The sequence below is a fragment of the Lampris incognitus genome, chromosome 10, assembly GCF_029633865.1.
Source record: "Lampris incognitus isolate fLamInc1 chromosome 10, fLamInc1.hap2, whole genome shotgun sequence".
NCBI classification, from domain to species: Eukaryota; Metazoa; Chordata; class Actinopteri; order Lampriformes; family Lampridae; genus Lampris; species Lampris incognitus.
The window spans coordinates 37380909-37393656 of NC_079220.1; the positions used below are offsets into that span (position 1 = coordinate 37380909).

At 43.9% G+C, this 12748-nt stretch overlaps 1 protein-coding gene across 1 annotated transcript in view; it reads right to left on the reverse strand.

Moving 5' to 3' along the window:
- The window catches only part of LOC130119817 (supervillin-like), a 45600-nt gene that overhangs the window by 1706 nt on the left and 31146 nt on the right, over positions 1–12748 (reverse strand). The window contains exons 8-17 of the mRNA XM_056288412.1: positions 11787–11931; positions 11348–11645; positions 10537–10685; positions 9766–9868; positions 8409–8616; positions 8051–8184; positions 7696–7851; positions 6911–7054; positions 6696–6808; positions 6272–6418 (exon numbers count right to left, since the gene is read on the reverse strand). Coding sequence (XP_056144387.1) covers positions 6272–6418; positions 6696–6808; positions 6911–7054; positions 7696–7851; positions 8051–8184; positions 8409–8616; positions 9766–9868; positions 10537–10685; positions 11348–11645; positions 11787–11931 — 1597 coding nt within the window. The remainder of the gene's footprint in view (positions 1–6271; positions 6419–6695; positions 6809–6910; positions 7055–7695; positions 7852–8050; positions 8185–8408; positions 8617–9765; positions 9869–10536; positions 10686–11347; positions 11646–11786; positions 11932–12748) is intronic.

Genomic DNA, 12748 nt, shown 5'->3' on the forward strand with positions numbered 1-12748 from the left:
CACACCGATTGGTGGCCAGGCACGGGTTTAAACAGGTAGGGTCACTGACATCTGGTGAAAGGGGTACCCTAATGCTAGCATGTGCAGTCTCAGCAACAGGGAACAATATTCCCCCCTACTTCATATTCCGTCGGGTGAACTTCCATGATCACTTCCTCAACAATGAACCACCTGGCAGCAAAGGAGGAGCAAACTCCTCTGGCTGGATAAAAGAAACACACTTTGTGGATGTCCTTAATCATTTTGTTGAACATGCCAAGTGTTCAAAGGAAAAGCCATGCTTACTCCTTCTGGACAACCACAGCTCCTATCTTTCCATCGATGGACTAAATTTTGCCAAAGAAAATGGCATAATTACGCTCTCCTTCCCACCCCACTGCATACATTGGCTGAAACCTTTGGGCAGAACAGTTTTTGGGCCACTGAAGAGGCACATAAATTCAGTGTCTGATTCCTGGATAAGGAACAACCCAGGGAAAACAATCATAATCCATGACATCCCTGGGATTGTGGCAATTGCATATCCTCTGGCTGCAACCCCACTGAATATTCACGCCGGCTTCCGGGTGACAGGGATTCAACCTTAAAACAGGGATGCGTTCTTGGAAACAGAATTTGCACCATCCTATGTCTCACATCGCCCCTTTCAGGGCCATCCCTTTCAGGCCCCAGCATTAACCCAGCACTTCCAGGCCCCAGCACCAACCCAGTCTTGCCAGGTCCCAGCAATAATCCAACCCTGCCCATTAGCACCACCTCACCCTCGCCTAGTAATGCCAGCTCCACCCACCAATCAACTCCAGAGAACATTTGGCCATACCCATAAGCTGGTCCAAGAAAAACTAGCCCACCAACCAAAAAAAAAAAACCAAAACCAAAAACAAGAAAAACTGTTATTCTCACTGACACACCAGTGAAGGAGACACTTGCAACTGAAAGGTAGGCACAGGTAAAAATATTATATTCCAAAAGAAATGTGGAGGAACCAAATCTAAAACACCAAAGAAAAAGAAGGCAGGTATAAAAAGAAAGACTCCAGATGTCTCTTTATCAGATGAAGATGAGTGCCTGTGTCCTGTTTGTGTGGAGCCATCTGCGAACAGGCGTCCAAGAGGGACTTGGGTCCAGTGCATGAAATGCAAACAGTGGGCTCATGAAGAGTACACCCCTGGTAAAGCAATTTATTTGTGCCTGAACTGCAATTCTGATGATGAGTCTGACTAGTGAGGTTTGAGACCTGGTTTGAGATTTGTTTGAATGCTTGACATGTTTTATTTGAAAGTTTGTTTGAAATGATTTTCCAATTGTTGTAGCTGGGACTGAATTAATGGCCACATTCCAGGATTGATTCAAGTTCAATGATTAATTAATCTTTTTTTCTGTAGCTGAATTTAATTTTGAATTTCATCTCATCTCATCATCATCCACATCTCCGGGGTTGCGCTGCGGTGGCAGCAAGCTAAGTAGGGCACTCCAAATGTCCCTCTCCACAGCAATGCCCTCCAGCTCCTCCTGGGGGATCCCAAAGCACTCCCAGGCCAGATTGGACATGTAGTCCCTCCAGCGAGTTCTGGGCCGGGGTCTCCTCCCAGTTGGACGTGCCTGGAAAACCTGGAAAGGAAGGTGCCCAGGAGGCATCCTAATCAGATGCACAAACCACCTCAACTGGCTCCTTCCGGCATAAAGGAGCAGCGGCTCTACTCTGAGCTCCCTCCGGATGTCTGAGCTCCTCATCCTATCTCTAAGGCTGAGCCCAGACACCCTACAGAGGAACTCATTTCAGCTGCTTGTTTCCGCAATCTCACCCTTTCGGTTCAATACCCAAAGCTCATGACCATCCATAGGTGAGGGTAAGAATGAAGATTGACTGTTAAATTGAGAGTTTTGCCTTTTGGCTGCCAGGGGAGAAGAAAAGAGGAAGGCCAAAGAGGAGGATTATGGATGTAGTGAGGGAAGACATGCAGATGGCTGGTGTGACAGAGGAAGATGCAGAAGACAGGAAGAAATGGAAACGGATGATACGCTGTGGCAAACCCTAATGGCAGCAGCCAAAAGTAGTAGTAAATTGAGAAGTATAGAGAAGGCCAGAGGGAGTTACATTGTGTCTTTGTAGATTAAGAGAATGCATATGACAGGGTGGCGGCATGGTGGCACAGTGGTTAGCACGGTCGCCTCACAGCAAGGAGGTCCTGGGTTCAAGCCCCGGGTAGTCCAACCTTGGTGGGTCGTCCTCTGTGTGGAGTTTGCATGTTCTTCCCTTGTCTGTGTGGGTTTCCTCCGGGGGCTCCGGTTTCCTCCCACAGTCCAAAGAGATGTAAGTCAGGTGAATTGGCCATACTAAACGGTCCCTAGGTATGAATGTTTGTGTTTGTGTGTGTGTGTGTGGGGGGGGCCCTGTGATGGCCTGGCGGCCTGTACAGGGTGTCTGCCCACTTGCCACCCAATGACTGTTGGAATAAGCTCCAGCATCCCCGCAACCCTGAGAACAGGATAAGCGGTTCAGCTAATGGATGGATGGATATGACAGGGTGCTGAGAGAGGAGGTGCAGTATTGTATGAGGAAGTTGGGAGTTGCAGAGAAGTGTGTAGGAGTGGTGCAGGATATAAGGGAAGTGGGACAATGGTGAGGTGTGCAGTTGGAATACCAGATGGATTCAAGGTGGAGGTGGGATTACATCAAGGATCGGCTCTGAGATCTTTCTTATTTGCAATGGTGCTGGACAGTTTGATGGACGAGATCAGACAGGAGTCTCTGTGGACTATGTTGTTTGCAAATGACATTGTGATCTGTAGCAAGAGTAGGGTGCAGGCTGAGGAGAGTCTGGAGAGGTGGAGGTATGCACTGGAGAGAAGAGGAATGAAAGTCAGTAGGAGCCAGACGGAATACCTATGCATGAATAAGAGCGGGGACAGTGGAATGGTGCAATGAGTAGAGGTGGCGAAGGTGTATGAGTTTAAATACTTGGGGTCAACTGTCCAAAGTAACGGGGAGTGAAGAAGAGAGTTCAAGCAGGGTGGAGTGGGTGGAGAAGAATGTCAGGAGTGATTTGCGACAGAAGGGTACCAGCAAGAGTTAAAGGGAAGGTTTACAAGATGGTTGTGAGACCAGTGATGTTCTATGGTTTGGAGACAGTGGCACTGATGAAAAGACAGGAGGCGGCAGGGTTGAAGATGCTAAGATTTTCATTGGGAGTGACTAAGAAGGACAGGATTAGGAATGATTATATTAGAGGGACAGCTCAGGTTGGACGGTTTGGAGACAAAGCAAGAGAGGCAAGATTGAGATGGCTTGGACATGTGTGGAGGAGAGATGCTGGGTATATTGGGAGAAGGATGCTGAATATGGAGCTGCCAGGGAAGAGGAAAAGAGGAAGTCCAAAGAGGAGGTTTATGGATGTGGTGAGGGAGGACATGCAGGTGGTTGGTGTGACAGAAGAAGATGCAGAGGACAGGAAGAGATGGAAATGGATGATCCACTGTGGCAACCCCTAACGGGAGCAGCCGAAAGTAGTAATAGTAGTAGTAGTAGTAGTAGCCTTCCGGCTCAGCTCCCTCTTCACTACAACGGTCTGGTACAACGTCCGCATAACTGCTGATGCTGCACCAATCTGCCTGTCAATCTCCTGCTCCATCCTACCCTCACTCGTGAACAAGACCCCGAGATACTTGAACTCCTTCACTTGAGGCAACAACTCATCCCCAACCCGGAGGGAGCAATCCAACATTTTCCAGTAGAGAACCATGGCCTCAGACTTGGAGGTGCTGACTCTCATACCAGCCATTTCACACTCAGATGCAAATCACCCCAGTACACGCTGGAGGTCGCGTTCTGATGAAGCCAACAAAACTACATCATCTGTGAAGAGCAGAGATGCAATTCTGAGGTTCACAAAATGGACGCACTCATCACCTTGACTGCACCTTGAGAGCCTGTCCATGAATATCACAAACAGAATCGGAGACTAGGGACAACCTTGGTGGAGTCCAACACCCACCGAAAACGTGTTTGACTTTATGCTGAAAATACAGACACAGCTCTCACTTTGGTTATACAAGGACCGGATTGCTTGTAGCAACTGCCCCGGTACCCCATATTCCCACAGTACCCCGCATAAAGTGTCCCGGGGTACACAGTCCCTCAGCACTTTTGCAAGGGTAAAGAGTTGGTCCATTGTTCCATGGCCTGGACGGAATCCGCATTGTTCCTCCTGGATCCGAGGTTCGACAATTGGCCGCAGCCTCCTTTCCAGCACCCTAGAGTAGACTTTCCCAGGGAGGCTGAGCAGTGTGATGGCCCGAAAATTGAAGCACACTCTCCGGTCCCCTTTTTTAAATATGGGAATCACCACCCCAGTCTACCACTCCACAGATACTGTCCCTGACCTCCACGGGACCCATGAACGGGACTCAGATGAAATAGCAGTGGTTTAGCAGCAGTATCTGCAAAAGCATTTCTTAAGAAACAGCATCTCCAATTCTGGGTGACCTTTCAGTCACTACCCAAAGCTCATGACCATAGGTGAGGGTTGGAATGAAGATTGACTGGTAAATTGAGAGTTTTGCCTTCCGGCTCAGCTCCCTCTTCACCACAACGGTCCAGTACAATGTCCGCATTACTGCTGATGCTGCACCAATCTGCCTGTCAATCTCCTGCTCCATCCTACCCTCACTTGCGAACAAGACCCCGAGATACTTGAACTCCTTCACTTGAGGCAACAACTCACCCCCAACCTGGAGGGAGCAATCTAACATTTTCTGATAGAGAACCACAGCCTCAGAATTGGAGGCGCTGACTCTCATCCCAGCCATTTCATTCAGTTGCAAACTGCCCCAGTGCGCGCTGGAGGTTGCGTGCTGATGAAGCCAAGAAAACCACATCATCTGCGAAGAGCAGAGAAGCAATTTTGAGGTTCCCAAAACGGATACACTCGTCACCTTGGCTGCACCATGAGATCCTGTCCATGAATATCAAAAACAGAATCAGAGACAAGAGACAACATTGACAGCATCCAACACCCACTGAAAGCGTGTTTGACTTTGTGCCGAGAATGCAGCCACAGCTCTCACTTTGGTTATACAAGGACCGGATGGCTTGTAGCAACTGCCCTGGTACCCCGAATAATATTACAACAAATAATATTAATGTAATTAATAATAATAATAATATATTATTATTGTTATTACATTGAGAATAATGTTGCAACCAATAAAACAAGAACCAACGAATTGGTTCTTGTTTTATTTGTTGCAAAATCCAGTGTGACATTTTACCCCACATATTGTGACAACTTAGCTACTGATGGGGCATTGTGTCACTGAAATAAGATGTGGCAATGAAATTAATACAAAACATATGCCTGAGACTTTATTTCATTTGGTATGACATTTTTAACAATATGATGTACTGATCCCAAGACATATAAAAGAGACTTAAAAGTGTGACAAGATGCCTGGTCTCGCCTATGTATAGACTCTAACACTCTCATAATTTCTTACAATAATATGTTCTCAGAGATCCGGAATCCTAATGTACCTAGAACACCAAGTCTGGACAAATATGTTGTATTTTTACCTTTCTACCTAACATTTGACATTTTTACTTAGTATTTTTTTAAATTTTTATATCACTTCTTTTAAATTTTGTATTCAATCTTGAATACAAAATTTAATAAGTGATATAAAAATGTCGTAGTCGCCCGTGGTGCGTGTGACTACGTTAACCAGTCAACTAAAGGGTTGGACTCTTTAGTCGACTGGTTAACGTAGTCGCCCGTGGTGCGGGAGACCCGAGTTCATGTCCTGGCTGCGGCGGTTCCTGGACTGCCCCCCCCCCCTAAAATTTGCTACATCGATTTTATTAAATTTTGTATTCAAAATTTTGTATTAAAGAGGCAATATTGAGGTGGCTTGGACATGTGTGGAGGAGAGATGCTGTGTATATTGGGAGAAGGATGCTGAATATGGAGCTGCCAGGGAAGAGGAAAAGAGGAAGTCCAAAGAGGAGGTTTATGGATGTGGTGAGGGAGGACATGCAGGTGGTTGGTGTGACAGAGGAAGATGCAGAAGACAGGAAGAAATGGAAACGGATGATCCGTTATGATGACCCCTAACGGGAGCAGCCGAAAATAGTAGTAGTAATAGATTAAATTTTGTATTCAGTCCGTCACAGTGAGCAACACATCAAGTCAAACTCTTACCACATAAAGGATTATGTGGCAAATAGAACAGATTGTGATTCCGATGTGGAAACGTCATAAAGCTGGGGGACTACCTGGAAGTCTTGGTCTGATAGGTAGGTCTCCAGGTGTTTGGCGTCCACCCCTTCAGGCAATGGACCATTAAGCAGCTCCTCTATAGGGTATTGGGTCTTAGTTAACTGGGCTAGGGCATCCTGCATCAAGGTCAGCTTGGGCCGCCCCTCACACCCCTGGCACGCACGCGCGTACACACACACACACACACACACACACACACACACATGCACATATTAAACATTGTGTAATAAAAATCATCAGTTAAATAATGTTGAAATTAATTTCACTGTACCACAAACCTAAGTTTGACTTGGTATAACACACACAAACACACACACAGACTTGGCCATGAGTGACAGACATTGGACAACTATGTACTGTCTTTTTAAATATGATAAAGCAGAGAAGTTATGCTCCTGTGTTACAGTACAGCTGTTGTACCTGTGAGTTGGGCCGAGGGCACCTCTCCCAGTGAGGGAAAACATTAGTGAAGGTGAGAGGTTCAGATCCCTCCAAGATGAGATAGGCCTGGGGTGGACGTCTTGAGTTCAGTGCTAGAAAACCATGAACAACATCTGTAAGCATAACACCAACACAACCACTGACAATATATTGTACATATTTCCAAGCTTGCTCTTGGTCTATCTTGGCCTAACCTTTGCAGTACTGTAGCACAGTCTGCATGGCACACCTCCTCTCATTATCCCACAGGCTGCAGGCTGAGCTGGCAACTTCTGTCTCCTCACACCGACTCCTCTGCCACAAGTACACCTCCAGACGATTATCCAGCATAAACAAGGCTGAGGGAGACACAGAGAAAGATAATATTCCACAAAATGGAGGAAAGATCAGAGGATGAGGTAGATGTTATAATGAAGTTAGGGTGAATATAAGAAGCAAGGGGAGATCAGCAGTGAAAAAGAGCAACAAAAAAAAAGAAAAAAGTTAGTGTCTTTATGCATGCTCAGTAATACAGGTAAGGAAATCACAGAAAGTGGAATCAGTTCATCTGGGACACATCGTTCATTGAGAGAAACGTTTCATCACTCATCTAAGGGACCTCTTCAGTCTCAACTGACTGCAGGTATCCCACCCTTATAAACAACACTGGCATAACGACCCAAACCAACCATCGGTTTCAGATGCAAATTGCCGTGACCATTAACAAGTGTTTAAATGGCCATGTGTACTATTCACAGAGGATTGGGGAATGTTTGCAATCACAGCATTGTAAGATGGTGACAGATGTACTCTTAGACCCCCCCCACACACACACACACACAGGGAGGGCCTAAGAACAGGGAATCAAAGAGGCCATCTATGTGCAGAGGAAATTACTGTCCCTGAACCGATGAACTGATTCAACTTCCTGTGAAAAAAGGTCAAGTAGTTTTGCACTGTGTAAGTTGGCAAATGCTAAGAAAATCAAGTCCCCTCTCACAAGGCTGTGGAACAGAGTACAGGCTCTCCTGGACAAAGGGCATTGCCATTACTACTCCTGGTAAGTGGGCGGGACTCAGCAGTTCCTCTCCCTGGAAGGTCCCTGAATGAGCCCTCAGGTGGAAGAGCCGCGGTGTGAAGTTATACTTTCCTGGGTCTGAAACATGAAACCAGTCAGGTTTTGAGTTTTATTTATTATCAATATTATAATGTATTATTATTGCTTATTTATTTTATAGCATATGACTAAATGACTAATAAGGAGCCAAAATCCTCTGACAGATTGAGTTGCCCTGGGTTTGTGTGTGTGTGCACTGTATGGGCTTTGTATTCAAGTTTGCGTTAATGTTTAGTACCTTGTAGCATACAGTCATAGGCCTTTCTGTCTAACTGGCCGAGAGCAGTCCAAAACTCTGCAGGTTCTGAGCCTTCCTCCACCACCTGCATCATCACAGGGTTACTACTACTGAGGCCCAGCTCTGGTGAGCACCTACCCCACACACACACACACACACACACACACACACACACATTTTACATCCCAAAATACAGAATCAAAGGCCTTTTCATTTCCATTTCGTTTATCAAGTCTGAGTCAAATAACAGCAGGAATGTATCACAATTACACAGTTTATACTGTTGAAAACATCACTGGACATCAAAAGCATCCCGAACAGATTCCAAAATCAATCAAGCATCCTATCATGGACTCACGAGTGTGTGAGACGTTCCACTACTTTCTTGCTGATCTCTCTAGAGCTGGCATGTGCTTTGCAGCCATGCCACAGGTACAGCTCCCCCTGCTGACCATTGAGCAGGATAACAGATCCCCTGGAGCGCAAACCAGCACAACAACAGTCCACCTCCAACAAAGCGCCCTCTTCTGGGAGAACCCCTCGTACACAGAACAGACGCCACTGTGCTAACGGTCAGATGCATAAGAAAAGAAGGAGAAAGAGAAGACAGTTTTCCTGAAAGTTGTCTCTTTTTTAATCTCTATGAAAATATAAATAAATAGGACATTTGCTTGATTCTTATGGCCAATTCAATTTAATTACTGAAGTTCTCACTTTTGTTCACCGAGAAAAGATAACACTACAATTAGTGAAGGATACCCTGGACTGGATGACATGATTTGAATTTTGTAAAGTAGTTTTGTTATTAGTCTTAGTAGTTTTGTTATTGGGCTTTTTGTTTCTAACAGTGTTTGGGTCAACCACTAAGGCTGCATGGTTTTGAGTCTGCTTTTTCCTGCACCATTCCATTTCCCCAATGGGGATGATTTGTCTTATCTTAAAAATGAAGGTACAGAAGAAGATGTCTTGATGCATGCTCAATAATCCAGGTAGGAAAATCAAATAAGGTTGAATCAGTTCATCTGGATACGTTTGTTGTCAGATATGTTTCATCACTCAACTGAGCTCTTCAGTCTAAACTGACTGCAGGTAACCCCACCCTTATAAACAATACTGTACAATACAGTTGCATAACGACTGAAACCAACAACCAGTTTCATATGCAAATATGGGTATGACCATGAACTACAGCTTCAAAGGCCATGTGTGCTATTCACAGAGGATTTGGGAATAGTTGCAATAACAGCATTGTAAAATGGTGACATATGTACTCTTAGGCCCCGCCTTGATAGGGAGGAAGGATGGTTTGAACGGGGAGTCAAAGAGGCCATCTATTTGAAGAGAAAACGACCATCCCTGAACTGAGGGGGGCCTAAGAGTACATCTGTTGCCATCTTACAATGCTGTGATTGTAATTATTCCCCAACACTCTGTGAATAGTACAATGGCCATTGAAACTCTAGTTAAAGGTCACACCCATATTTGCATATGAAACTGGTTGTTGGTTTCAGTCGTTATGCAACTGTATTGTACAGTATTGTTTATAAGGGTGGGGTTACCTGCAGTCAGTTGAGACTGAAGAGGTCACTTAGATGAGTGATGAAACATAGTATCTGTCAGTAAACATTGTATCCAGATGAACGGATTCCACCTTCTTTGAAGAATATAGAAGAAGAGAGACAAACATACTGTAACTGAGAACTGTGTTATTGTACCTGCATTGGTTGAGGCCTCCTCTCGTCTGCCTTTGTGGATGACCAGGCCTCCCTGGAAAAGCTGCAAGAAACAGGGAGGTTCTTTCCCCTGAAGTACCACCACCTTTAACAACACAACATAAGAAACGTCAAGGCCAACATTGTTGAATGTCAGCATTAGGGCCTTCAGAAACGTAAATATGCTCTGTATGAAAGGTCATAAGCCACAGTGCCAGTCTGAACTGTGCTGACTGAGGAAGTTTCTCCTTAACATGATACATATATACATATACATGCATATACATGTATACACGTATATGTATATGTGTATATCTATGCATCATGACCATGATACAAGCATATGGATACATGTATATGTATGTATGTATACACATGTATATGTATATGTACACATATATGCATATATGTATACACATGTATATGTAGATAGAGGAGGAAGCTTGGAGGAGGTTTTGTGGATCTATTCTCTGGGAGAGATTCTTCGAACTGTTTTTGCTATGATAGCTGCTCTTCAATTTTTTTACTGACATGTTTTTAAAAGAGCCCTCACCGCTGACTCATTACTGACTATATTGTGAGGAAAAATGTCATGATTATTTTCACAGATTTAATTAATAATCATATGTAATCTATTGCTTGCCAACCTACAGGCAAATATGTTTGTAAATTGCCCATCTATTTTTGTGGATTTGCATGTGTGGTGTTTATGTTGCTCTAAGTCTTTCACTGCTGAGCAGTAGTTCTGTGTAAGAGTGTTTGTGTTTGGCTTACCTGTTTCTCCTCCTGGTTGTCCAGTCCAGTGGACAGGAAAGTGGCTGTGCCTTGCCCACTGGCTGTGGACAGGCGGCCCTGCCAGATAAAGAGAGCAGTGATCTCCTGGTCAGGACCTTCGTCCTCATCCTCTGGACTCTTGTTCTTACCTATGCCAGAGACAAGACAGAGACAATTCAGCATTTTATTAGTTTTTGTCTTTTCTAAAGTAAAGTTTGCAAACAACGCACAAAAAAATAAAATTAAAACAATGTAAATTAAATTATAAATGACAGAATGAAAACACAATTCCAGAAATGAAAACAAGTAAAAGAAGAGGGAAAAAGGGGGTTAAAAATATTACCAGAAAGAATAATGACTCAAAAATATTTGGGTGAAAGAATTTACATTAAAACATAAAAACAAATCCTAAGAAATAATTTAGCAGTTGATAGTGATAATGTAAGCATGTGCTTCTCAGGCAAGTTACTTTCTGAGCCCATAGCCCATGGGCCAGAGCCAGTCACTTTAGTCTCAAGTCAAGGATCTGGGACCACCAAAACGCTCACTGTCCAAGGATATTAGGCTGTAGACGGACTCATAAGGGCATACAATGTCTGTTATATAGCATGGAACTAACACTATGTGTGCTTAAACTGTGATCCGTAGGATCTTAAAGTTAGTTCTATATCTGACAGACAATAAGGGACGAGATATTAAGTATGTAGAACCTGATTCCATTTGTTTGCTGCAGTTAAAATCCTAGATACGACTGCTGTATGCACATGCTTGTTGTGTATGTGTGTTGTGTTTGGTTGTGAGCATCCCTCACCAACAGGGCTGAGGCTATATGTCCCACGGATGACGTATGAGTCGCCCTCATGGAGCTGCCCAGTGCTTTCCACAGGTACCTTACTGTCATCAAACTGCTGTACATGCCAAGTATCCACAGCAACTTTTTTCAGCTCCATCTGATGTTCATTGTCCAATGTGACAATCCCGCGACCCCTTTGGACAATGACCCTGCCAAGGACCAAGCCATCTCCAAATGAAAACCGGCCTGATACAAGAGCCTTGGCATCACATGGGCACAAACGCTCTGACTGTGGGGTTAACACAGACCTAGATGACTGAGAGGGTGAACAGAAGAGGGACAGAAAGTAGAATTAAAAGTTGAAAAGGTCAACTGTGAGTCTAAGATCTATCACTGTAATTTCACATTGGTGTGAGTGCTACAATGTGACTTGGAGGGCTCGGCCTCTCTGTCAAACCTGTGTCTGCTCCTTCAATGGGACAGATTTTTCTGTAGCACCACTAAGGCCGGTCCAGTCCAGGAACTTCCCTTTAAAGAGGGATGTCTCGCTGTCCTCCGATAGGCAGCCAAAAAGGGCCCAACTTGGGCGACCCTCTCCTTGCCTAAGGATAAAAGAAGTGTCGCCAAGAACCATGAACTTAAGCTCAAGTAACTTACAGAAGAACAAGTTCAAAATCAAGTTGAAGTTATATTCGCAGATATCTTACTGACTTCAACTGGACAGTTATACACCACTTTACATTTAAAGTTTTGAGTGTAAACATCAATAATTTATAAAAAGGAACAACAGGAACCTGCTTTCCATATTGGATCACATAATAAATATGGAACTGTTTTCACCCTGGGGGATTTGCTTAGACAAAGATTAAAACTTGTGTAAAATTTTGGTTATCATTTTGCAGTTACACAAAAAGAGATCTACTGGAGCTGTACAATTTAATGTTATAAAGTATGCCTGTGTTGGAGTATTCTTATGACTAAACTACTACTAGACTAACAATGTATGTAGTGTGAACCTCTAATTAGTAGGGGTTTCAACATCTGGCTACCAAAATAGCATTAAAATTTGCCAGTGGGCTTACAGCAGCATCCCAGGATTTCAGTGTGTGCAGTGAAGACCTATAGTCAATAGCTATGTTTCCATCTTGCTTTTTTAATGCAAATTTTAAAGTTGTTAACAAGATAAGATGAATAAAAACACAAAATTTAAAAGAAAAAAAGTCCTTAAATATTGCAAAAGATTTTTGCTGGGGTAGAAAAGTTGATGTTTCACTAAAACGATTATACAATAATTAGCAACGGAAACTAAACTGTCAACTCTCTTCAACTGCGAAGTTGTCTTTGTCAAACCCTTTCTGTTATTTTTTTCTTCTTCAATTTTCTCCCTTTTTCTCCCCAATTGTATCTGGCCAATTACCC